Below are 27,278 nucleotides of genomic sequence, written 5' to 3'. Positions count from 1 at the left end.
AAAAAATATCGAAAATTCCTCCTTTTTTTTAGAATTCGAATCGAATAGAATAAGTTAGAAAAGAGAAAGAATAAAAGAAAAGGTGGATTTGTCCTTTGCGAAACTCGAAATCTGGTACAGGCTTTAATGAAATTGAATGAATAATTCAATTCCATTCTTAATATTAACAGAGTAAGACCGGAAATGAAAATAGAATAGTTAGGTTGGGGACAATAATATCATTTAAGATACTTAAATGAAAACTAAAATACTGTACTGCGATTCGAAAAATTACACAATGAAAAGAGCCACTGGTTTATCTCTCCAGCGAATCAAATTAGGTAAAGGTGTATGCTCATGAGCCCATGCTAAAGTTTCAATCAATTTCTGCCAATATCCATGCCAGGAGATTAAGAACATAAATTCAGTAGCCCAAACTAGATGTTAAAATAAGAACATCCATGTTCAAACGCATAAACTATTCATACCAAAAGGGTTATATCCATTGATAAGTTGTGAAGAGTTTAACCATAGATAATTTCTTAACCATCCCATCAAATAGGTAGAAGATTCATTAAACTGTGAGATATTACCCTACCATAGTGTAATGTGTTTCCAATGCCAGTAAAAAGTAACCCAGCCAATCGTATTTAATATAAAAAAACTGCCAAATAAAATGCGTCCCAAGCCGAAGTATCACAAGTACCACCTCATCCCAGATCATCACAAGAAAACTATAACCAAAATTCTTTTCATCTTGCATTAACTTGGAACCACGTGCATCCAAACCACCTTTTACTAAGATCAATGTAGTTATACGTAAACCTAGAGCAATAGCATGATGAACTAAGAAATTTTCGGGTCTTATTTTTAAGAATAGAGAATTATTACTCTCATTTATAGCATTTAACCAACTGGGCAATCATATGCTTCGTCCCACATTGAACATCGGACTATTCGTTGAAGATAATAGTACATCGAAGCCGTATGAAATTTTACCATGCACAGATTGTATCCATTGGGCAAATATGGTTCGATCAATATTTATTTTTTTGGAGTGCCAAAAGCAAGCATGACATCATTATGGACATAAAGTTCTAAAGTATGGAACCCTGAAAACAGGCTGGCTCAACTTAAATGCGATATTATACCTTTTTTGTGGTCTAATATTCTTGCCAATACATTATCCTCATATTGTTCTGGATTGTAATTTCTAATAAAAAAAATATAGTTCCATGAGCAAAAGCTCCTGTCATAATGAATCCTACGATGTATTGATAATGAGTATATAACGCCACTTGAGAAGTAAAATCTTGCGCTATAAACGCATAAGCAAGTAAAGAGTACATGTATTGAGCTACCAAGAAAGTAATAACTCCTAAAGAGGCTAGAGCAAGACCTAATTGAAAATAAAGTGAATTATTGATTGTGTCATAAAGACTCTTATGTCCACGCCCCAATCTACCCTTTGGAGGAATGTGTGCTTCTAAGATCTTTTTTATACTATGGCCAATCCCAGAGTTAGTTCTATACATGTGACCAGCTATCAGGAAAAGAATCGGAATAGCTAAATGATAGTGCGCAATATCGGTCAGTCATAAGCTTTGCGTTTATGGTTGAATCTCCCAAGAAGTGTTAGAATGGAAGTTCCTACTCTCTGAGGGGTACCAAATAAATGACTACTGAAATCTGAGTTTTGAACATAAAGATTTCACTGGCTTGTAAAAAGTGGCCCTAATCCTTGAGGATCTGGCAATACACCTAAAAAATTATTCCATTGAACGTATTTCCCTCTAGCTCCTGGAATAGCGACATGAACTAAATGTCCTGTCCAAGCCAAGGAACTAACTTCGAATAGTCTTGACAAATGATGATTAAGACGGGATTTGACATTTTTAAACTAAGAAACACTTGGTTTTCATTTCAGTTGTAGGTGTCACCACCCTGCTATTAAGAATATGACTGAAAGAAATAATAGAAAAAGAGCTCTAGTATAAAGATCCCCATTAGTACGTAAATCGATTGTATACCACCACTGATAAATACCGAAATAGGCAATATTCACTGGACCAAGAGCAACCCCACAAGTAAAAGCTTCTACAGCCAGTTGACCAAAACGAGGATCCCAAATTGTATGAGCAATAGGTCTTACATGTAAAGGATCATGTACCCATGTCTCAAAATTTTCCTGCCAAGCTACATGAAACAAATTCTCGGAAGTTTACAGAAAAATTATTGCTAATTGTCCGAAATGCGAAGCAAAAATATTTTGATAAAGACGTTCCTTATTAATATCATCATGACTCTCGAAGTCATGTGCGATAGTAATACCAAACCAAATACGACGAGTAGTGAGGTCCTGAGTTAAACCTTGGCTAAACCTTAAAAATATTAATGCCATAATGCTTTTCAAATCCTCCCAGCCATTATCCTACTGCAATAATTCTTGCTAAGAAAAATGCCCATGTTATGGCAATTCCACCCAGAAGGTAATAGGTTACTCCTACAGCACGACCTTATACAATACTCAAGGCTCTAGGCTGAGTAGCAAGAACAACTTTTAATTTATTATGAGTCCAAACGATGAATTCAATAAGTTCTTGTCAATAACCACATCCGCTGAATAGAAACATTAAACTAAAAGCCCATACAAAATGGGCACCCAAGAAAAAGAGACCATATGCAGATAATGAAGAACCATAAAACTAAATTACTTGGGAGGCTTGCGCCCATAAAAAATCGTGGAACCACCCATTAATGGTAATAGAAATCTGCACGAAATTTTTTCCTGTGATATGAGTAACTACCCCTCGACCGCTTATAGTACTCCAAACATCTGACTGCATTTTTCAACTGAAATGGAATATGACTACTGAAATTGCATTTTACATCCAGAATAGCCTCAAGAAGACATGATCCCAAGCGGATACTTGGCATGTTCCTCTTCTTCTAGGTCTATCACAAGAAAAATGAAAACCGAGATTTGCTTTATTCGGTATTAATCGCGAGCTACAAGCAAATAAAACACCCTTTAGGAGTATCAATACCATTACATGAATTGTAAATGCATGAATGTGATGGACTAAAAAATCTACAGTTCCTAATGGAATAGGTAACAAAGCAACCTTGCCCATCACTGACATTAAATCACCACCATCCCAAGTCAAACATATCTTGGGAGCACCTTAAAGCACTCATGGTATCATTATGAATATACAAACCAAAACTGTGATGTGATATGATTGCATCATGATGCCTAAGGACACGATCTAATAAATCGTTGTATCGAGTAGTTGGATCATAGTCTCTTACCATAAAGATGGCTACGTGCGCAGCAGCACCAACTATGAGAAATCCACCAATCCACATGTGATGTGTGAACAATGATAGTTGGGTCTCATAGTCGGTAGCTAGGTATGGATAAGGAGGCATAGAATACATATGGTGAGCTACAACAATCGTCAAAGAGCCTAACATAGCTAAGTTAATAGATAATTGAGCATGCCATGAAGTTGTTAGGATCTCATATAGACCTTTATGATCCTGACTTGTAAATGGACCTTTATGGGCCTCTAAGATCTCTTTTATACCATGACCAATTCCCCAGTTGGTTCTATACATGTGACCAGCTATTAGGAAAAGAATAGAAATAGCTAAATGATGGTGCGCAATATCAGTCAACCATAAACCGCTAGTTACTAGATCTAATCCTCCACGAAAAGTAAGAAAATCCGCATATTTTGACCAATTCAAGGTGAAAAATAGAGTTGCTCCCTTGGCAAAATTGGGATAAAGTTGAGGCAAAAGATCCCGATTCAAGATAAATTCATGAGGAAGTGGGATCTCCTTTGGATCTACTCCAGCATTTAAAAATTCGTTAATTGGTAAAGATACATGTACTTGATGCCCGACCCAAGAAAGAGATCCAAATCCTAGTAATCCTGCCAAATGGTGATTCAACATAGATTCTACGTCTTGGAACTATGCCAATTTTGGGGCAGCTTTGTGATAATGAAACCAACTAGCAAAAAGCATTAAGGCTGCAAATACTAATGCACCAATTGCGGTGCAATAAAGTTGTAATTCACTAGTTATTCCAGATGCTCGTCAAATCTGGAAAAAATCGGAGATTATTTGTATTCCTCGGAACCCCCGCCGACATCACCATTTAATATTTCTTAGCCCACTATTGGCCAAACCACTTGGGCACTAGGTCCAATGTGAGTTGGATCACTTGGCCATACTTCATAATTGGAAAAATGAGCAACATGAAAATACATGCCACTAAGCCAAAGAAAGATGATGGAGAGTTGGCCAAAATGGGTACTAAATACTTTTCAGAAAAACTCCTCTAAATTACTAGTATAGCTATTGAAATCATGAGCATCAGCGTGTAGGTTCCAAATTCAAGTAGTAATATCGGGTCCCTTAACTATTGTTCTTGAGAAATGACTGGGTTTTACCCATTCCTCGAAAAAAGTTTTTATGGGATCTCTATCTACCAAAATCTTTACTTCTGGTTCTGGCAAACGAATAATTATCGAGTCCTCCTCTTTCCGGACAACACATACAAAGAGACCTGCCAATATAAAAAAGATTAGTGAAATTTTGAGAGATTTTTATATTGAATTTCTTTCTATTTTATCTCCCATCTGTAGTCATTTATTCTTTTTTTTGTTTGATATTTTTTTAATTTTTTTTGTTTTATTCCTCTCAAAAGAATATATCAAGAAGAATTTTGAGAAACTGAAATATAAAGGAGAAGATAAAAAAAAAAGATGGAAAAAATGAGATGATGAAGCAAAAAATGAGGAGAAATTCAAGTAAAACGAAGCCAAATAAACTTGAATTAAACTAAGAAATGAACTGGAATTTCTTAAGGAATAAAAAAATTAGTCAATACTTAAATGTAGTATCAAGTGAACCTCAGTTAATTCATAAATGAACCGAAATTAGTTCAAATTTGAACAAAAACTAACTAAACAACCACACATAGACAAGTTCAGCAAATTCAAGTGAAACGAAACTAAACGAACCTAAACTAAACTAAGAAATTAACTAAAATTTCTTAAGGAATAAAAAATTTGATCAACACTTAACAGCAGCATCAAGTAAACATCAGTTAATTCACAAATAAAGCGAAATTAGTTCATATTTGAATCATTAGTAAAAAAACTTAATCATCATAAAAAAACACACCGAATTTATTTCTGAATCTAAAAGAACCTCAAATAAACTAAAAAATGAACCGAAATTATTTCATAATGACACCATAGAAAATCAGAACCAATAAAGATATTAGCAAAATATTGGTGTTGTTGGTAATGACGATAACGAAAGATAACGAAAAAGAAGAAGAAGAAGACACAACATTAGGGAAAGAGGAGGAGGAAAGAAGAAGAACCAGCGTGTGCGAATTTGAAAAAAGAAGAAGAAGCAATGACAGTGAAACGTATGTGCGTAAATTTAAAATACTTGGTTGGACTTGGTTAGAAGGAGCGATAGCAATGAAACATGCGCGTGTGAATTTAAAATACTTGGTTGGATTTGGTTAGGGTTATGATTTGGACGTAGAATTTTATTCATTTTGTTATTAAGGTAAAACAAATCAATTTTATAATTAATGAAATTAGAATGAGACCAAAAGTTAATTACAAAAACATTAACATCCTAAATTTTCTTTAAAATCTAACCATGAATATAAATTTTCATATGTAGACCCATATATGATTATTTCAGAAAATTGGCGATGAGATCTTCAATTTTGTCCTACAATAAAAAAAAGGAAGATTATAAATCATATATGTATGTATTATTGGACAGAGATTTTCTACATTTAATAATTAATTCCATACATACCTCAGTGGTCCAACTGGAGAGATTATCTCTTAGGAGTTGAATTATAAGAGTGGTGTCTTTGTTTGGCGGCTCTGCTAATGTTTTTATTTCTGCAATTGCTTCTTCAATACCCTTTAAAACAATAGAAATCAACACAGTTTAGTATATTTTTAGAATCTTGAAATGAAGCAAAAGTTAAGTTATACAAGGAGTAAATTTTTGCTAAATAAGTGAACATAGAAATATATTAAAAGATGGCTACAAATAAAATATCCCATAAGATTAAGATAATAACATTGAGAGAAGATTGGAAAAAGATACTTGGTTGAAAAAGAGACTTGATTTTGGTCTAAGGAATACAAAACTACTAAATAAATTTTACAATAGGAGAAATTTAAAGAAATAATTTTGTGGTATTTGGTCAGATAAGAGTTTTAAATAATTGTTTGAATTAATATTTTTTATTAAAAAAATAAAAAATTCAAAAGGATTGAGAATGTACCTGTTTAGCCATGTCACAAGCTTTATCAGGCTCATTGAGGATTTCATGGCAGAACACTGAGAAGTTGAGAATGAGACCTAATCTTATTGGACTAGAAGGCGCAAGATCCACTACAGCAATATCCTAAACCAAAAAAATAAAATAAATAAAAGGACAATCATTAATTCATCATCATTCCAATAAAAAAATATTAATCCAAAATTCCCAAAGCATTTAGACTACTAAAACATTTATTTTCAACTTAATTATTATGATTTTTAAGAATTTTATGAAAAGAAATTAAAAATAATTATACATCTTTTTTTAAATAGATATAATAAACAGGACGAATATAACATACATTGATTCATTTAATTTGCAAAACATGAGAATAATTATTAATATACACAAGATTAAACTAAAAACAAAATCATACAGCTACTCCATTGAAATTAATTAAACTCATGTCAAACAAGAAATAATAAATCTAAAAAATTAGGTCATCGAAATCAATTCCACAAGTGAATTAAAATTAAGGGGTATGTCTAAAATGAACTCAACAATTACGTACTTATTGATCGAGGCACATAGAAAAAAAATATCATATTTAAAAATAAAAAATAAAAAAACAAAAAAGTTACCAAAACCTTAAATGGAAAAATAACTTACCTGAGCCGCCGTATAAGCCTCCATGGCCGCATCAGCAGATCTCTTTCTATCATCGCCAACCGCAAACTTCAACAAGTATCTAATATAATCACCTTTCATCTTCAAATAAAAAACCTTAGAGTCGCTGACCGCGGCCGAGGGCAGCAGGTTGGACTCTAGGAGTCCAAGAATATCATTGCACACACATGACATCTTGGACTCCAGGTCCAACTTATATGCCCTGACAATGGCGGCGCGCTTCTCGTCTTCGCCGTCATTTTCCTTCTTCTCGATTGCCGAAACAATGCACCACCCCGTGCGAAGAGGACCGATCATGTTCTTGTAAGCTGACGATACAAGATTTCTTTCTTCCTCCGTAAGCTCGGCAGCCGGGGTGATCGAAAGGACTAGAGTCTTCATGAAGTCCACCATTTCCTTGTATCTCTCTGCAGCTTGTGCTGCCTTTGCTAAGAATATGGATTCTTCCCTTGATGGCTTGTTTGCATTCATGATGATGAAGACGAGAAGAGAATCAAACCTTAGCTTGATTAGTTTACTAATGTTTGTTTGTTGAGATTTTTTTTGGTGACTATTTGTTGAGATTTAGTTACAGATTTATAGCACTCGAGTAACCCTAGTAAATCTTTTGTGATTTAGTTTGACTTTGATTACATTTAAAGTTCAAGATTTGAAATAAAACTAGGAGATATTTGGCCTAAGATAAAACTGTTATTTTGGAATAAATCGCATATGGTCAAAATATGCATATATTACAATTATTATATATATTAAATTAAGGATTAATTATTCTGTTAGTTATATAATTTTATAAAATTTTTAATTAGGTTTTTATATTTTTTTTTTCATTAAGTTCGTGCACTAAATTTTTTTCAATTAGGTCTCTCTTAATAGTAATCGGCTTAATTTTATAGGGACCTAACTAAAAAAAATTGATATAGAAACCCAAATAAAAGGAAAAAAAAGTGTAAGAATCTAATTAAAAAAAATTTGATGCAAGAACTCAATTAAAAAAAAATACAGAGACCTAATTAAAAATTTCACGAAACTATAAGAACCAATAGAGTAATTAAACCTTAAATTAAATAAGACATAAAAAAATATAATCAACGTAAATATATATAAAGTGCTAGCACTATTTTGTATAATATATTATTATTATTATTATTATTATTATTATTATTATTATTATTATTATTATTATTATTATTATTAGCACTATTTTGTATAAAGTGCTAAAGCTTCAAACGCAAGGGAAGGTAAATTTTTTTCTGCTATTTTAATTTCTGCATTTGAAGTTAAATCATAGATCTTAGATTCTGGTGCTACTTAATTGCCATGTGATCTGTACTTTGGACAACTTCAAACTTTTAATTTGGTTTGCAAATAAGTTTGTGGTTCTCCTTAATCATACTTGCATATTTGTGCTTGTTTCTGGTTCTGTTTTTTTATTCCAAACTCTCACACTCACTAAAATTTTGTATGTGTTTTCATTCAAAATTAATCTGATTTCAGTGAGTTCCTTGTTACTAAAGCAGCATTTTTATATTCTTCTTTCTGATGTTGGTTTTATGATTCAGGACCACTTGAACTTCAAAATGATTGGAAAAGGTGAATTGAAATACGGATTGTATGTTTACACACACACACACACACACCAGTTTCTATGACTAAGGATGTCAATGTTAATGAACCAACATGTAATAATGCTGATTGTGACAATACGTTAACCATTTATGATTCTTGTAATGCAATAAGTGCAAAATTGTGGCATCATAGATTAGGCCACTTTTCTTTTCCTGTTTTGCAACATTTACTTTTGAATTGTAATTCTTCAGCTTCTAATAAAAATTTACTGTGTGACATATGCCCTTTGTCCAAGCAAAATCGGTTGCCTTTTGTTTCCAACAAAAATCAGGAGTTCAAATGCTTCTCATTGATACACTGCGACACTTGGGGTCCTTATCATGTTGCTACGCATTTGGAGGAGCGATATTTTTTCACTTTGGTAGATCATAGTCGATATACCTGGATTTATTTGTTGAAAGCCAAATCTGATGCTACTGCCATCATTAAGGAATTTTTTGCCATGGTTCACACTCAGTTTGGCTGTGATTAAGAAGATTCGATCTGACAATGCACTTGAGTTATCTCTTACTGATTTTTTAAAATCTAAAGGTTCTCTCCGCCAATTCAGTTGTGTTGAGTGACCACAACAAAATTCGGTAGTAGAACGGAAGCATCAACACCTTTTGAATGTGGCAAGGAGCTTGTATTATCAATCCAGTGTCCCAATTTATTTTTGGGATGAATGTGTTGCAACAATAGCTTTTTTTATCAATAGAACTCTCTCCTCTACTCTTGGCTGGAAGTTCCCTTATCAATTACTTTACAATAAGGCACCCACATATGAAGACATGAAGGTGTTTGGATGCCTTGTCTATGCTTTGACTTTATCTTCCTTCTAGGAACAAGTTCTCATCGAGAACCATTCCAGCAGTTTTTCTTGGCTACCCACAAGGTTACAAAGGGTACAAACTCCATGTTCTCAAGAATAGAAAATTTTTTATTTCAAGGGATGTGATTTTTCACGAATTGAATTTTTTCTTCAAGCTTGGCAGCACTTATTCTTCCTTACCTGATCCTTTTGATGATCATGTCCTTCCTAAGCGAATTAAAGCTTCCCTTAATACACCTTAACTCGTTGCTCTGACTACACCTGTTCCTATTGTGACACAGCCACGAGCTAAGAACCCACAACCATTGAATGCCTACTTATCTTACAGACTACCGTTGCAACAATGTAGTGAATCCTTTGGTGATGGTGCATTTTTGTTCTTATGAAAAATGGAGTCCAGCATATAAGGATTATTGTATGCAAGTTTCTAATTTTTATAAACCCCAATTTTATCACCAAGCTGCGAAATATCCTCAATGGCAACAGGTTATGACTGAGGAATTACAAGCTATGGAGTTGCACATGGGAGGTGGTTCCGCTTCCGATTGGAAAACATTGTATTAGTTGTCGATGGGTGTATAAAGTGAAGCGCAAGCAAGATGGGTCAGTTGATAGATGCAAAACTCGTTTGGTTGCTAGAGGAAACACTCAACAAGCTGGTGTAGACTATTAAGATACTTTTTCACCTGCTGCTAAATTCACCACTGTTCGTTTACTCCTTGTTGTTGCTGTTGTGAAGAAATAAAAATTGTTGTAGCTAGACATTAATAATGCCTTCTTAAATGGTGATCTTGATGAGGAGGTATATATGCAACTACCTCAGGAATATGCCAGCAAGGGGGAGCAGGGGAAGAAGCTTGCATGCAAACTAAACAGGTCAATCTATGGCTTGAGACAAGCTTCGAGGCAATGGTTTACCAAGTTCTCCAATGCTTTGCTTGGTGCTGGTTTCACTCAGTCCAAATAAGATTATTCTCTTTTTCATAGAGGAACAAGTGATTCACTTGTCATGGTGCTTGTATATGTCGATGACATTATTGTTGCTAGTAAACTTGATGATATGGTTGTCCAAACTCAGCGAACTTTGCATGGTCTTTTCAAACTCAAGGTGCTTGGCCCCTTAAAGTATTTTCTTGGATTGGAGATCGCAAAATCTAAGGCATTTGTTTGTCTCAATGAAATTACACCATTTCTTTGTTTGAAGACACTGGTTTTTCGAATTGTAAACCTGCCTCTGTACCCTTGGATCCAAACATAAAATTTACTGTCACTGATGGAGTTTTGCTCAAGGATGCAGGACAATATAGGAGGTTGAAGCAGAGTATCAAGCACTTGCCAATGTCACTACTGAAGTTGTGTGGATTATGAGGCTGCTTAGGGATTTGATATACAAGTTGATCCGCCTTTCATTTTCTGTGATAGCAAAGCTATAATCCACATTGTTGAGAATTCCACCTTCCATGAGCATACCAAGCATATTGAAATGAATTTTCACTTTGGTTGAGAACGTGTACAAGACGGTACTGTGAAGTTGATGCATGTGAAGTTAGGACATCAGCTTGCTGATGTTTAATAAAAGCTGTGCAGCCTACCTTGTTTAAGAATTTGATCAACAAGTTAGGAATCATTAATATTTTTTCTTCAATTTGAGGGGAAGTATTAGCAGATATCTTGCATTACTTGTTAATGATTGTTATTTATTTATTGCATTAGTTAGTTAGCCTTATTTTAGAGAGAAATTTTTTCCATTAGATTAGGAGTTTATTAGTTTATTAGCCTGATATGTGTATGTGTATATATTTCACCCCAAACTAATAGAGATGCATTCAGTACCAAAATTTTGGTTCTAACAATTATTAAAAAGATAACAAAACGATGGCAAAACAACTTATCTTATTTATTTATTTATTATTGTTATTATTATTATGGGTTCGTTCAGATAATTCTTTTAAATAGGAAATTTTCAAATGATCTTTTTAAATAATGTTTTAAATAAATTAATTTTGCATTTGAACATAAAGTTATCTTTATTATAATTTAAAATATCTTACTTTATTATAAATTAAAAGTATCTTATTTTATTCTTGAACATCTGCTTTTTTTTAATAAAAAAAAACTTTCTAGAACATCAAATTATACTTTCTAGCTAGTATATAATTATATTTTTACTAAAAATATTGTTGCAAACATATAAAAAATTTAGATTTTGCCAACAATACAAGCCCTTATCTATATGCTACAATATTCATCCAAACTAAACTCGTATGACATGTCTACTTTCAAAAAATAAAAAAATAAACTCGCATCTTACTGCTTTGCGAATTTCTTATTTCAGTTGTTTTGTTTTTTGGTTTTCCTTTTCTTATTCCTCTTTTATTTTTTGAAAGTTAGTTTCAGTTGTTATCGTGACACTCTTAGCATCAATTTTATCAACATGGCAATTGTACATGTCATACTCTTAAATCTTAACATCAATTTTAAATTCATATCAATTTTATCAACATGGCAATTGGCAAAGGAGCGCCAATCTAATATTAGAAACATGGATCTAGGCTAAAAGCTTCATACCAATATAAAAAATTTCTCTTATATTATCGTTATTACTTAGAATTTTACCTGATCTTTTTTAAAGTATATATCAGTACTTCTCATGTATTTATATATTTGAATAAAATTCACTACAATATAACATATAGAAAAAAAGAAAGATAAATTTTACTTACTAACAAAAATTTATTGAATAAATTTTTAACATATGAAAAACAAATTTGAATGGAATGAGTTGAAGGCCTTGCTAAGGTGTCCTCGAATAATTATGGGTGGTTTTAAAGGAGGTTAGCAAGGTGGAACAACATCCATGGAGATGAGAGAACTTGATGTGTAGATAAATGATTTATCACTAATGATGGTGTGTATTGAACAAAATATTTTTGGTTTTGTTGGACTTGATTTAAAATGAATTAAATTAAAAATTACTTATTATATTTAAATTAATCATATAAAATAAAAATTGATTTGATTTAAAAATTAATATAATGATATAATTTTATATTATTAATACTTAAAGGGTAAAGATGATTTCTTTTAATCAATATTAAGAGTAGTAGAATAAGAATAAAAGATCATTTGTACCTATGAAAGATAATAACGTTGACATATGTACCCATAATAGATTAAAATTGATCTTGTACCCACGAAAGTTGCCTTCCGTGCGACAAAAGTACCATGTTTTGGTTATGCACTTGCTTCGTTATTATCCGAACCTACGTGGCACCCCCAACCCTCCAAAACCCTATCCCTCTTCAATTTCATTTCTAATTTCAACCACCCATCCTTATTCCATGGCGGCAGCTTCCTTCTCCTCTATTGCCACTGCCACTCTTCCGTCCTTTAACACTTTCGCCTCATTCCTGTGTTCTCCTTCTCAACTCTCCCTCTTTTGCAAACCCTCCTATTGCTTCCCTAACTTGTTATTACATCTTCAATCTTCATAACCGCAGAGTTTTAGTTATCTTTGCCAGAAAAATCATTGGATTATATAAAATTGATGTCCAATTTCTACTTAAAAAAATAAAAATTAAAATTACTTGTAAACCAAAAGATCAAAAAATAATGAATTCAATTCGACCATTGAAGTAAAACAACCTAACTTGAAACAATGCCGCAAATGCAACCGCACAAAAAGAATCAAGAACCAAGCACAAAGTTATTGCCAGATCCAAATGAATAAAAAAAATAGCCAGAGAAAGAGAAGTTGTCTGTGCAACTGAAGCCTCTCTTCTTCGATGATCTGCAACAAGGAGAAGAAAGGAATCGAATAATGAGAAAATAAAGTAACGAAAGAATTGAATTGAAGAGCAAAGAATAGAGAAGTACCTTCTCGGTGTAGCTAATGACGGAAGCTTCTCGAGGGAGACCGTCAGGTCTGATCTCAGGGACGAATGACTGGTTTAAAACCATTTTAGAAAAGTCTCATACTCTGGCGTGGGGTTTGTGATCTCCAAACAGCAGCGGCGCCTATGGTTCGACGCCGGTTCAGAACGCGATTTTTGAAGGATTGAACCCAAATTGAAAAATGGCCTCTGATGGAGGCATGTCATAGTATTCTCCATCAACCATAGGTGTTTTGTGATTGTTTGGAGCTTCTCACTTTTTGATGGAGAAGGATTTGAAAAAGAGGGAGAGTTGGGAAGGAGAGCATAAGGATAAAGCGAAGGTGTGAAGGGACGGAAGAGCGGCCATGGCGGCAGAGGAGGAGGAAGCTGCTGCCATGGAATAAGGATGGGTGGTTGAAAATAGAAATGGAATTAAAGAGGGATAAGGTTTTGGAGGGTTGGGAGTACCACATAGGTTCGGATAATAACGAAGCAAGTGCATAACTAAAGCAGGGTACTTTTGTCACACGGAGGGCAACTTTCGTGGGTACAAGATCAGATTCGATCTATCATGGGTACATATGTCAGCGTTATCATCTTTCATGGGTACAAATGATCATTTATTCAGTAGAATAATTAAGTTTGTTTACTCAAGTGAAACTTGTGACCCTTATGATTTTTTCTTGTTATGTTAGGGTTTTAGCAAAGTAATCTTAATTTTCACAAATCTGAGTGAGTGTGAGCTTTTTTCAATTGTGAGTCAACAGGTTTTGACATTGACATGGCTAACTCTAGTGGTAACACCAGAAGACAACGTGCAAAAGGTTTGGAAATAGAGAAGGAAGTGATTGGTTTTGATGATGAAGACATACAGATTGATTTAAAGAGGTGTTCTAAGAGTTTGATGGGAAGACGGCTGACGAATAGGACATTCAGTGTTGGTACCATGAAATCAGTATTGACAGCTATTTAGGGTAACCCAACAGGGCTAAAAGTGCAAGGTCATGATGGTAACCTCTTTCAATTTTTCTTTGAAACGAGATAGATGTTTTTAGAATTGAAAAAGGAGCCCCGTGACTTTTCAAAAATTACAATCTTAATTTGAAAAGGTGGAAACAAGAGGTTGCCATTGATGAAGAGTTTGCTTGTGCACCAATTTGGATCCAATTATGAGAGCTATCTAAACATTGCAAAACTAAAGAATTGGGGAGGAAGGTCGGAGGAGTATTGGGTGAAGTAATTGATGTTGATTTCTTCTCTATGAGGGGTAAGGAGGATGGGATTGTGAAATCCAGATTAAGCTGGATGTTACTAAACCTCTTAGTAGAATATTGAAGATTGCGGGCTCCGATGAAAAAGTGATAGAATTGAATCTGAAATATGAACGGATAGACAATTTTTGTAATTATTGTGGCCATTTAGGCATGAGGTCAGAACGTGCCCAATACAATTAAGGGATGCAGTTTTGGGTGAAGTAGAAAAGGAGCTTTAGGGGGATGGTTGCGGACAGAGTAAACAGGGAGGAGAGTAGACACAAATAAACCAAATGGCAGCTTATCAATTTTAGCAAAAGGAATTGCTGGATTGGATAAAGCTATGAATCCAACTCCAGTAAAACTAATAAAAGGCTTGTCAATTAGGAAAGAAGGAAGGCAAAATAGGAGAGAAGAAGAAGTTCATAGCGCAATAAATCCACGAGTACCAAGAAGAGAAGACTCAATATCAAAGAAGGTTGATTCCATTGAAAATGCATCAAACAACTTCAATATTGATGGAGTAGCACATGCAGGAGGTGGTTAAAAGACTGAGCAGCAACTACAATTCACCTTTTTCAACAAGCGGGGAAGGAGAACCACCTGACAGTGAAGAAACCAAAGCTAAAATAGATGGCTAGGAAAAGGTCTACCCACAGTGGATTGATTTTAACTGCAAAAAGGAGATCGGAGGAGGAGGGAGAAAGATCGGAGAAGAAGTTGTGCCACACAGAGAAAACTCAATTAAAATTAGGAGAGGGTGCCACCCAACATTTGGTACCCAAAGGTCCACGAAGATGTTGATGTGGAACTATCAGGATTTGGAAAAATCTGTAACTGTTCATAACATGAAAGGGTAGATGAAAACCCATTTTTCCGAGGTAGTGTTTCTATGCGAGACAAAGAACACTACCCCAAATGTGGAGAGAATTATTTCAAGTTTTGGGTTTGAGCATGTTCACTGTGTGGCATCAAGAGAATTATCTGGTGGTTTTGTTGTGGCATGAAAGGGAGAGAGTAACATTCAAATAGCCCAACAAAAAGATTACTACATCCATTTCAAGTGGGAAGAACCATCACTACAACAAATATGGGAGATAGTTGGGGTTCATTTGCACACAGAAGAGAGGTCTCGGAAAGCACAATTTGATAGAATCTTGAGTATTAGTGCATTCGACGGGATCATTGTCTTGTAATTGGTGACTTTAATGCTATAATGGCTTACCATGAAAAGGAGGGAGGGAGGATGAAGTCAAGCTCTTCCATTCAATAATTCAATGATTTTATTAATAAAGGAGGATTGGTGGATGTTGCTTTCGAAAGGAAAAAATTACATGGAGCAACAGACAATTTAATGGCAACTACATTAGGAAGAGATTGGATAGAGGTCTCATTTCAGCAACTCTAAGAGAATCTTACCCGAGGGCTACTTTGTCCCACTTGGAGGATGTCAAATCAAACCATAAACCAATTTTATTTAACTCTGACTCTGGTATTTCTAAACCTTAAAGAAGATTTAGGTTTCAAGAATGCTAGTGTGATACGGAGGCGGCAAGAGAGATTGTCAAGGCTGTTTGGGGGAAGGAGGTGGAGGGTTCACCAATGTTTTAACTGCATCAAAAGCTAAAATGGTGCAGACATGCCCTGGTGGACTGGAAAAAGACTAGTAGTTTTGGTTCTAACACTAGAATTCAAATCTCTAACCTCAATAACAGGTTAGTGGAAGAACAGAATCGGGGTCCCGATGCAAATAGATAGGTTATAAGGCAGATTGAGGCTGAATTAGAGGATGCGTATGAAATGGAAGAGAGGTATTGGAAGAAGAAATCTCGAGTTAATTGGCTACAATGGGGGGAACAGCAACACTAAGTTTTTCCATTCTAAAGTGCAAACAAGGAATCGAAAAAATAGGATATCAAGGTTGGAAGATGAAGATGTGGAGAATTTAAAACAGATTCAACGGGTATTGCCACCATTGCTCAGTCATATTTTTAAAACCCTCTTTAGCACCTCTAATCCTAAAGACCCTACAGATGATTTGGAGGATATGCCACGAAAGATAAATGCTAATACGAACAGAAATAACAAGACCAGTCACAGAGGAGGAAATTAAATCGGCTACGTTTTCTATCAACCCTTTCTCTGCCCGAGGTGAGAATGGATTTATAGCTAAATTTTTTCAATTTTTTTGGAAAATAATTAAAGATGATGTTAATAGAGTTGCAGCCAGGTTTTTCTCTGGAGGTCATATGCTACGATCTTTTAATCACACTAATATTTTTCTTATTTCTAAAGTGCCAAATGGGAACAATATGAAACAAATTATACTAATCAGTTTTAGCAGTGTGTTTTACAAGATTGTGTCTAAAATATTGATGCACTGTATGCGACATTTGATGAACAAGGTAATTAGCTCTAATCAAAGTGCATTCATTAAAAGTAGGCTTATTAGTGACAATATTTTAATTGCTCATGAATATATGCATTATTTGAAGAATAAACATTATGGTGATCAAGACTTAGCACTTGGATATGAGTAAAGCATATGATAGGGTGGAATAGAGTTTTGTGGGTGGTATAATGGAAAAAATGAGATTTAGTAAGAAATAGATAGACTGGATGAAGGAATGTGTGACACTCTGTTACTGTGGAATGTCAACCTCATGATTTTTTTAAACCATGTAGAGGGCTTTGCCAAGGCGATCCCCTCTCCCCTTATCTATTTTTGCTTTGCGTAGAGGGACTCTCCCATCTGCTACACAGAAGAGAATAAAGACGCAATATTGTGGGTTTGAGACTCAATGCATTTGTCCTACTATCAGTCATTTATTTTTTGCTGATGATTATATTTTATTTAGCAAGGTTTTACAGAAAGACTATGTTAATCTATTTAATGTGCTAAATAATTATAGTCAACTGAGTGGACAAGTGCTGAATTTGGATAAATCTTCAATTTTCATTAGCCATAACACCCCAATGGTCTATTTGCCATTTTGCAGATTTTTCAGGTTGGAAACCAAGATAAGTACCTAGGCCTTTCGGCAGTTATTCATAGATCAAAGAAGTCTACTTTTAATTTCATCAAAGACAAGGTGACAAAGAAGTTACAGCATTGGAAGAGATCTCTACTTTCAACTAGTAGAAGAGAAGTGCTTATGAAGACTATAGCTACAGCAATTCTTACCTACACTCTAAGTTGCTTCAAGCTACTAGAGACCCTTGTGGAAGAAATTCAGAGAATGATTATACAATTCTGGTAGGGACAAAGGGATGAGGAAAGAAGGATACACCGGGTGAGTTGGAACATTATTTACAGACCAAAAAATCAAGGAGACATAAACTTCAAAGACTTAAAAGTTTTCAATTTAGCTATGCTAGGAAAACAAGGATGATGACTAATAACTAAACATAATTCTCTTATTTACAAAGTTTACAAGAATAAGTATTTCAAGTACTAGAATTTCTTAAAACGCATAGAGAGACAGAAACCCTTCCTGAAGTTGGAGAAGTTTGTTGGAAGGAAAAAAGATACTAGAAAAAAGGAATCTTTTGGAAGATTGGCAGAAGACACCAAATTAGAATTACAGAAGAACATTGAATTTAAGATCACTATCCACTAATTACCTTCAGCAACTCCAATCCCAACCCAGAATTAATTTGGGTCTCTCAATTAATTACAGCTAATGGACAATAAAAACAATAAAATTCTATTTTCTATTTTTACTTCCTGTTTTCACCTTTTTCTTCATAAAATCTAAAAAATAGACAACACTAAAAATAAAAATAAAAACATAAATCAAACACATCTTTAAATTTTGCCAATAATAAAGCCCTTATTTTAATATGGGAAAAGCTCTGCATACAAGCCATTAGGGCTTGTATGCTTTACAAGTTCATTAAACAATAAAATCAAATTACGCGCTGCTCCACGTACGACGCGCTACATCCCTTTTTCTTCTCCTTCTTTTTCGATCGTTCTTTTCTCCTCCTTTCTCACTGGTTTGTTCTTCGTCGTTGACGTTAGTTCCTCTACATACTGTTACGGCACGTTGGTTTGTTCTTCGTCGTTGACGTTAGTTCCTCCACATACTGTTACGGCACGTTTTCATTGCACCTTCTTCTTCTTCTTGCTGCACGTTCTTCTTCCTCTTCCTCTTCTTCTTCTTTTCTTTTGTTTCTTGCCTTCTCTTTCTCCTTCTTCATTTACGTGCTTTTCTCTCTGTTTTCTTTCTTCGTTATTCTCGATTTCTATTGTTTTTTGACATCAAGCTCTGAAATCGTTTTTGAAGAAGAAGAAGTAGCAGAAGATGAGGAGGAGAAAGAGAAAGAGTTCTGAATTATGCATGATTTGGGAGTATTTCTTTAAATCCTTTGGGTGTATTTTCTGTAATCTTTTGAGTGTATTTCTATAATCGTTTGGGTGAATTCCTGTAACCGTTTGGGTGTATTTCTGTAATCTCTTGGGTGTATTTTATGTAATCGTTTGGGTGTATTTCTGTAATGCTTGCCATTTTTTCTGAAATAAAAAATACATCCATAGATATCAGTAAGATATCAGTCAAATACACCCAAAGGGTTACAGAAAATACACCCAAAGGATTTAAGAAAATACACCCAAAATTCGTTGAAGTACATCTTATACATAATTCAGAATTCTTTCTCTTTCTCCTCCTCATCTTCTGCTGCTTCTTCTTCTTCAAAAACGATTTTACCATGAAAAATCGAAAAAAAACGAGAAAACAGAGAGAAAAGACGTAAATGAAGAAGAAGAAGAAGAAGAAGAAGAAGAAAACGAGGAAGAAGAATGTGCAGAAACGAAAGAAAAGGAGAAGAAGAAGAGTAAGAGGAAGAAGAACGTGCAGCAAGAAGAATAAGAAGAATTTCAGAAACCATGAAAATCGAAAAAAAACGAAGAAGAAGAAGAAGAAGAAGAGGAAGATGAAGAGGAAGAGGAAGAGGAAGAAGAAGAAGACGAAGACGAAGAGGAACCGTTTGAGTGGGGCGCGTGTAGTTACGCTCCATTCAAAATGAGTTAATGCGCGTGTTAATGAAGTTTGGACTGATAACTTGTAAGACTTGTACGGCCTTTTTACTTGTATGTGTAGCAGGCCCCTTTTAATATTCATCCAAACTAAACTCGCTCCTAGGACATGGCTACTTTCAAAAAAAAATTAAACACATCTTACTGCTTTGCAAAATTCTCAGTTCAGTTGTTTTGTTTTTTGGTTTCAGTTATTATCGTCACACTCTTAGCATCAATTTTATCAACATGGCAATTGTCATACTCTTAAATCTTAACATCAATTTTAAATTCATATCAATTTTATCAACATGACAATTGGCAAAGGAACGCCAATCTAATATCAGAAACATGGATCTAGGCTAAAAGCTTCATACCAATATCAAAAATTCTCTTATATTATCATTATTACTTAGAATTTTACCTGATCTTTTTTAAAGTATATATCAGTACTTCTCATGTAATTATATGTTTGAACAAAATTCACTACAATATATACATACTGAAAAAAAGAAGGATAAATTTTTACTTACTAACAAAAATTTGAATAAATTTTTAACATATGAAAAACAAATTTAAATGGAATGAGTTGAAGGGCTTTGGTGTTCATTCAAACTTTTGTTAGTTAGTAAAAATTTGTTCCATACAAACCATTAGTGATAAATCATTTAAAGGAGGTTAGGAAGGTGGAGTAGCATCCATGGAGACAAGAGAATTTGATGCGTGGATAAATGATTTATCATTAATGGTGTGTATGGAACAAAATGTTTTTTAGTTTTATTTGATTTGAAATTAATTAAATTAAAAATTAATTATTATGTTTTAAATTAATCATATAAAATAAAAATTAATTTGATTTAAAAATTAATATAATGATATGATTTTATATTAATACCTAAAGGATAAAAATAATCTTTTATACTTTTAACAAACCAAATCATTTCAGTTCTAACTAAATTATATGAAAAATAGAGATTTGAGTTTATTATAATGTAAGTCCGTGAGATTTACAAATTAATTAAATTTTTTTTTATTCATTTCAAACAAAAAAATATTTTGAAATCAAATTAATTTCAATTTCATTAGGTTCCAACTTCCAAACACAGCTTAATTCATTTTTTATTGATCCAAGGTTATAGTTTAACATGTAGTTTACATACTTGCTCATATTGAAAGAAAACCGCCAAAAGAGATATTATGGTAGCCATAGCAGTAATGGTAATGATTTGATAGTGTAATAATAATAATAATAGAAAAAATATAGTATTTTTGAAAAGAAAATTTTAAATTTTAATAAAAAGATTAAAATAGAATAAAATAAAATATTTAAAACAAAAATAAATATTCTAAAAAATAAAAATTTAATTTTGATGTTAATGACTAAAACAGTACGGTATCCAATTAAACATTAATTTAAAAGTAGTGCATGAGTTCATCTTGTCATAGATCATGATGTCATTCCTTCATTTCTTTCTTTCTCCAACATTGGTTTTCTCTGATCTCCAATATTATATTGATTTTGTATTACTTTTATGAAAACGATTAGAAGCTACCAATATCAATTATCATCATAAAATACAAGTTAGTATAACAATATTCGAGGATGGACTTTCTTGCATTTTGGTGATGAAAATTACTATACCCTTTGGGATATACAGAACAAGAACTTGTTATGTGTATACTCAACTATACAGCTATCTAACTATGTATTAACTTTAATCATCGTTACCTGGATCATCCATGTCAGCGTCGCCATCGCCATAGTCCTCATCAGCTATAAACCCTTCAGACCCCAAGTTTGATTCCATGATTAAAAACTCAACATAGCTTACAAAGTGACTCTTCTTTTATTGGTAGAATAGTACTATAATAGAATACTATCAAATTTACATATCTACGTTTTTTTGTCACTTGTGATACATCTAGTGAATTTGAGAATTTAACCAGCTTCTAGCTTTGGCAAGAGGAGATTATAACCTTCCTGATGATGAAGACAATATTAGTTACACTCACTTTTCTTTTTTACAGCATTGTTTGCAGCAGAATATTATATCTTCCTGATAATGAAGACAAATTTTTCTTTTGGACCTATCAAGAGTGAAGTATCAACTCACATCTAAACTTTCAATTATTTCAAAGTGCATCTGCATATCAGGAGGCTTATCAGCAAAGTAATACCTTGAGTGCACTCTCAATTTCCCCTCACTCTTATGTGCTTCAGATTCTAGCAGACGGAGCATTTCGTCTTTTTCATTCCTGATCCAATCTCGCTGTTTGTTGCCCCACTGTCTCGGAGTTCCATGAAGGATAAACCGGAGTTGAGGCGCTCCTTGTATGAGCCTTCTGGTGATTCTCTCAAATACATGATGGTTAGTCAAGTATGCCCCAGTAGAGTTCAAACCAACATCAACATAATGAATCTCAGTGATGCTGCTCAGTAAGCTTTCCTTTGCTTTAGGTACTATACAAGTCTCCTCAGGTTGTCCAGAGCAGGGTGAATTCGCATCGGATGCAATTTCTGTGGAGCCAAGCTCGGTAACTATCTGGTTAACTACAGTTCCACCTTTGCTGAATCCAAGGATGAATGTCTTGGGTCGAGAGACAGAGGAGCGTCGGCTGCAGCCAGATTGTGTATCTCCTCGCGTTCCTGAAACAACTTTCCTTACCTGCATGATAAAGAAATATGAAAATACGAGAAGCTTTCAACATTAAAACAGCACCTAGAAGTTACAAACGCATGATTGCATGCTAAGGATGCATATCCATTAAAGCATAAAAGGTGGTAAATAACAAGAGAAGCAATGCAAATATGCAATACAAAAATATTTTTCTGCTTCAACTCCCAAAACATAGAAAAGGGAAAGGAAAGTGCATACTTCTTCAAGGCAATTAGATAAGAGTGAGACGGTTGAAGTAGACGCCGGGAATCCTGTTGGTTGATACGACCTTGGCTCTCCATATTGATTCACGGATGGTATGAAGTCCTTATAGACAGCAAAAGGTCCATTGAAAACAGAAGCCTGAATAACCCAAGCATTGATGGAAGAACCAAATTTAGACACAATAATTTCAGATAGCTTCTGCAGATCGGATAGCCTCTCAATCACTTGGTTACCAGTCCCTTCAACTCTATCACCACAGAAAAATATAGCATTTGCTTCGGGTACCTGTGCCAAATAATAAGACATAATGCCTGGTTCACAAAGCTAGATTGGAACAGTAACTAATGAATTAGAGAGTATAATATTGTACTGTTATTATTCCTATTTTACATAGTGGAAAACTTTATATATTAACCTCTCAGTTCACAAAAAATTCAACCAGAGTTCAGATCATAACCCAAAGAAGCTTTCGGAAGAAAGAAAGTACACCACTGGAAAAAATAACTACAGTATACAGTTATAAGTCCATAGCTAAAGCTTCCTAAAGTTGTATGAAAGAAAATGCCTAGCGAGATACTAGAAGTTTAGGCACAGAACCAAAATGCTGCGACGATTATAGTAAGAAATTGACCCGGTTATGATTATCTGACACTAAATCTCTGATGTTTTGTAAAAGTTTCAGGGATCAACTTCAAGGGACTTACACTAAGAGTTCTGTTTTCTGGTGAAAGGCAGAGAGAAGCACCAACTCTATGGAATGCCTTGCTTTTGGAATGCAATTGAACTCTCAAAATTCCACTCCAACGATCCATCTATAGAGGTATCTGCACAGAAATTTTTACATCAAGTTAATACAAGAAAGGACAAAACACATCCAAATCATTTCATCATCATCATGATTCATGGAAGTAGTCAAGTAGATGTATAGTCTGGAAATTTTAACTACAATTAACTATACCATAAAATGATAAACCACACAAATATTTTCATTCTTCTTAATAAAAATGCACTTCATGGTTGTATGCCCAATTGAAGAATCTCAAGGCCACCATTGAACCAGCATCAGAAGCAAGTGATGCAACTATGATTAGGCCTTGTTCATGGGTCAGTGAATCAGGGTGAATATCGACAAGGTTTAGCCTTGGAGGCGAAACCCTCACATGAGCTTGAATGTAATAAGAATCACACAACAATGAACAAAACTTTTTCACCGTTAAAGAAGATTGTGATGGTGATAGGGTGGGTTGTGGTGATGAAGAAGAATAGCATTGTGTTATGATGCATGTGCAATCATGCAGAACACCGTGGAGAGTGTATGGTAGAAGCAATAAACATTGGTTCTGAGAAACATAAGGGAGAACATTAAGGAGGAAAAAATGTCCGATTCCCTATGATTCAATTGGAATTTGGTACATGCAAATTTAAGTTAAGATAGGTGTAGATGACAATGATATATAAACTTGAGTTTCATGGGAAGAAAAATACACCGTTCCAATTTTACCTGAACCGCAGATAACATTTCCTCTATGCATCTGTTATAGTAGAAGTCCATGTCCAACATTAATACTTCCTATAGTATCTACTGTCTTTTTAATGGAAACAAATAAATACAGAAGGGAAGGAAAAACTAACGACAGATTACCAAGAAATCATAAAAATCGATAAATCTTAAATTTTTTTAGATGAACTTCACAAATTTAAGATCTCAAAAGTATGGTTACCCGAGTCCAAGGTAACAAAATTGGTGCCTTTTACTGAACCCAGTTATTGCTCACATCAGCACATTAGTTCGCAGAGTTGAAGTTAAAGATGCCGCAAATCTCGCATCACTTCAAATAAGTATACTTCTTCAACTCCAAAATTTAATCTATTTACAGATTGAGATTGAGATACAACCAGCCTCAGAAAGCAAGTAGCAAATTTCGTCATTTAGTGACACTGATTGCTAATCGGTTTTCCTTGTATATCCTTGCAGAGAATTCAGAAACAAGAGCATACTTATTGCTTTCATAGCATGCAGTCATAAATGCTGCTAATGTTACCCGATTGACTTGAAGATCTATGTCCAGTAGCTTGTGAAATAACAGTGCTGCAAGGCCTACTTTCTTCTCACTACAAAGCTTCCGGACAAGGGTATTAGCTGTTCTGATCCAGAGTTTCTTCTCCAGCTTTTCCAGAACAGCCATAGCAGAGAAACCGTCATCTATCTTGCAATATTCATAAGCCAATGATACCCGGGTAACTTCACATGGCACAAGTCCCTTTTCTAACATGGAGTCATATAATCCACGAGCCTCGTCCAACCTCGATTGTTTGCATAGCCCACTTATAATAGCACCATAAGTAATGGAATCTGGAACACAACCACTGTCGCTCATCCTATGGAAAAACCTCATAGCCAAGTTCAAATTTCCTTCCCGGCAATAACCACATATCATAGATGTATAAGTCTTCTTCGTAGGGATGAGTCCAACTTTTAAAACTTCCTCGAAAAACATCTCACTTTCTCTCATTCTCTTTTCCCTGCATAAGACCGCAATCAATGTAGTGTATGAATGAATGTCAGGTTGAATACCAATCTTGACCATCTTATTAAATAACACCAATGCTTGCTTGATTTCAGCCTGATTGCAATGTTCAGATATGAGAATAGTATAGGTGACTTTATCAGCTTCCAAACCATTATGAAAGCCACTCCTAAGAATTTTGTAAGCTTCTTTTACCCTTCCCTTTTTACAAAGGCCATCAACAATGGCATTATATGTACAGATATTGGGACTAAAACCCTCATTATTCATTAGATTCAACAACTCATATGCTCTTTCAAAGTTTCCTGCTTTGCAGTGTCCATCAATGAGAGCTGTGTATGTGTTGGTGTTCGGGACTAAACCCTGCTCTCTCATTCGGTTCAGTAGCATTTCTGCCCGGTTCAGTTTCTCATCTCTGCAATACCCACTTATCATGGCAGTGTATGTATGGACATTTGGCTTGTGATTTTCGCTTCGAACAAGCTTAAGAAATAACCTGAAGGCTTTCTCAATCCATCCTTTCTTGCAAAGACCATCAATCAATGCCGTATGCGTATACACATTAGGTTTCCAACCTTTACCCACCATTTCCTCCAACATTTCAAAGGCTTGCTTGATGCTGCCCCTTTTACACAAACCTTCAATCATGCATGTATAATTAATCAAATTAGGCTTCAAACCCATGTCACTCAACTTCCTAAAATACCACATCGCCCTGTTTGAAACACCCTTTTCGCAGAACTTACTGATCACTAATGTAAATGTCGCATTATCAACCATGAATCCCCTCTCAAGCATGGCATGCAACCACCTATCCGCCTCCAAAATTTTGCCAATCCTGCAATAAGCAACAACCATCAACCTATAACTAGCAGAATTAGGGTGAACCCCTCTCACACACATTTCCTCAAACAGGTACTCTGCATATTCAACAAACCCCATTTCACAAGTAACTTTAATCACACAATTCAAAGTCCTGGTACTTGGTACCAAACCCTGATTATGCATCTCAATAACCATCTCCACAGCATCCTTCACCTTCCCAATCTCAGCAAAATTCTTAACCATACACTGCAACACTTCATGGGCCTTCTCAGTGTTCCCATTCCCAATGACTGATGTTGCACAAACTATGTAAAACCGCATAAAGTTTCGAAATTTCGAGTGCCCAGTTGCCCAATTGAAAAAACTCAATGCCACCATTGAACCAGCATCAGAAGCAAGTGACGCAACTATGGTTAAGGCTTGTTCATGGGTCAGTGAATCAGGGTCAATATCAACAAGGTTGAGCCTTGGAGATGAAACCCTCACATGACCTTGATTGTGGTAAGAATCACACAGTAATGAGCACACCTTTTTCACCATTGAAGAAGATTGTGATGATGATAGGGGTGATGAAGGGGAATAGCATAGTGTTCTGGTGGATGTGCTAAGCATGCAGAACATTGTGGAGAGTCTTTGGTGGAAGCAATGATAATTGATTCTGAGAAACATTAGGTAGAACATTAAGAAACAGTGATAATCAAATTTGCTTTTTAGAAAACCACGGCAGTTTCAGACTTTCAGACACTCTCCATCCTCCATCAGAGGAAAACAAGAACTACACTACTAATAAAGGGGACACGACGGGAATAAGTTAATTTAGAGGGGTCACAATGAAATTTCAAAAAAAGAAATCAAATAAGGTGCGCGCACGGAAACAGCGAAACTTGGGAAAAAGAATAAGAGGAAGAAGAACAAACCCTAACTGCTCGTGATTTTTTAACGATTTGGTCGCAGATTCTATGCTTCTTCAATCTTCACCACCGCTTTAGCAGCATGGGATGGGACACAAAACAAAAAAAAGTAACAAAATTTATAAACTTTACAAAAAGAAAATGCTAAATTTATATTTGAGGAAAGTGACAAAAATTTTTGAATTAATTAGTCTCTAAAAAATAAAAGTGTTAATTTAGTTTTTTTTTTTTTTTGAAAAATAGGAAAATCGAATTTGTGATTTTTTAGGTGAGTATAGAAAGATCATTTGAGTTATAACATACTAGCGGCTCAACAGGCATCAGCCGCTTTTCTATTATTTTTAAGAAATTAATTTTATTTTTTTTGTTAATATATTATTTACTTTTTAAATTTATTAGATTTTTTTATTTTAATATTGACGTGATCTTATTTGTATTATATTTTGTTGAAACTAAAATTACTATAAAATACTTTAAAGTGTTAAATTATAAAACCACACAATAGAGATGTAATATAAAACGGTCATAGTTTAAAATTTTAGGTAATATATGAGGTGAAATA

The 27,278-nt window shown here is 34.4% G+C and overlaps 3 protein-coding genes and 2 pseudogenes across 5 annotated transcripts; all 5 read right to left on the bottom strand.

Moving 5' to 3' along the window:
- Positions 1 to 270: 270 nt before the first annotated feature.
- LOC130972881 (photosystem I P700 chlorophyll a apoprotein A2-like) lies at positions 271 to 2,380 on the bottom strand (annotated as a pseudogene).
- Positions 2,381 to 2,405: 25 nt separating this feature from the next.
- LOC130975782 (photosystem I P700 chlorophyll a apoprotein A1-like) lies at positions 2,406 to 5,703 on the bottom strand (annotated as a pseudogene).
- Positions 4,527 to 7,456, bottom strand: LOC130976566 (14-3-3-like protein GF14 kappa). Its single transcript, XM_057901454.1, has 5 exons — positions 6,968 to 7,456; positions 6,320 to 6,442; positions 5,839 to 5,949; positions 5,673 to 5,748; positions 4,527 to 4,558 (listed from the first exon to the last, which is right to left on the bottom strand). The coding sequence occupies exons 1-4, from the start codon at positions 7,454 to 7,456 to the stop codon at positions 5,710 to 5,712; spliced, it is 762 nt and encodes a 253-aa protein (XP_057757437.1). The 3' UTR covers positions 4,527 to 4,558; positions 5,673 to 5,709.
- A 13,924-nt stretch (positions 7,457 to 21,380) lies between these two features.
- Positions 21,381 to 26,816, bottom strand: LOC130977022 (uncharacterized). 2 transcript variants are annotated; one of them, XM_057902018.1, is made up of 4 exons: positions 26,723 to 26,816; positions 23,157 to 23,276; positions 22,447 to 22,737; positions 21,381 to 22,236 (listed from the first exon to the last, which is right to left on the bottom strand). In XM_057902018.1, exons 2-4 carry the CDS (start codon positions 23,262 to 23,264, stop codon positions 21,676 to 21,678), a joined length of 960 nt encoding a protein of 319 aa, XP_057758001.1. In that variant the 5' UTR covers positions 23,265 to 23,276; positions 26,723 to 26,816; the 3' UTR covers positions 21,381 to 21,675. The 2 variants fall into 2 exon arrangements, with proteins under 2 accessions (XP_057758001.1, XP_057758002.1); XM_057902019.1 differs by lacking the exon at positions 26,723 to 26,816 and adding an exon at positions 24,174 to 24,285.
- LOC130977021 (pentatricopeptide repeat-containing protein At4g19890) lies at positions 24,378 to 26,801 on the bottom strand. Of its 2 annotated transcripts, none has more exons than XM_057902016.1 (2): positions 26,723 to 26,801; positions 24,378 to 26,463 (listed from the first exon to the last, which is right to left on the bottom strand). In XM_057902016.1, exon 2 carries the CDS (start codon positions 26,424 to 26,426, stop codon positions 24,378 to 24,380), a length of 2,049 nt encoding a protein of 682 aa, XP_057757999.1. In that variant the 5' UTR covers positions 26,427 to 26,463; positions 26,723 to 26,801. The 2 variants fall into 2 exon arrangements, with proteins under 2 accessions (XP_057757999.1, XP_057758000.1); XM_057902017.1 differs by having other exon boundaries at positions 26,729 to 26,781.
- Positions 26,817 to 27,278: the final 462 nt, after the last annotated feature.

This window comes from Arachis stenosperma, chromosome 4 (genome assembly GCF_014773155.1).
Source record: "Arachis stenosperma cultivar V10309 chromosome 4, arast.V10309.gnm1.PFL2, whole genome shotgun sequence".
Classification (NCBI taxonomy): Eukaryota; Viridiplantae; Streptophyta; class Magnoliopsida; order Fabales; family Fabaceae; genus Arachis; species Arachis stenosperma.
This window is presented reverse-complemented; position numbering and strand designations above follow the sequence as displayed.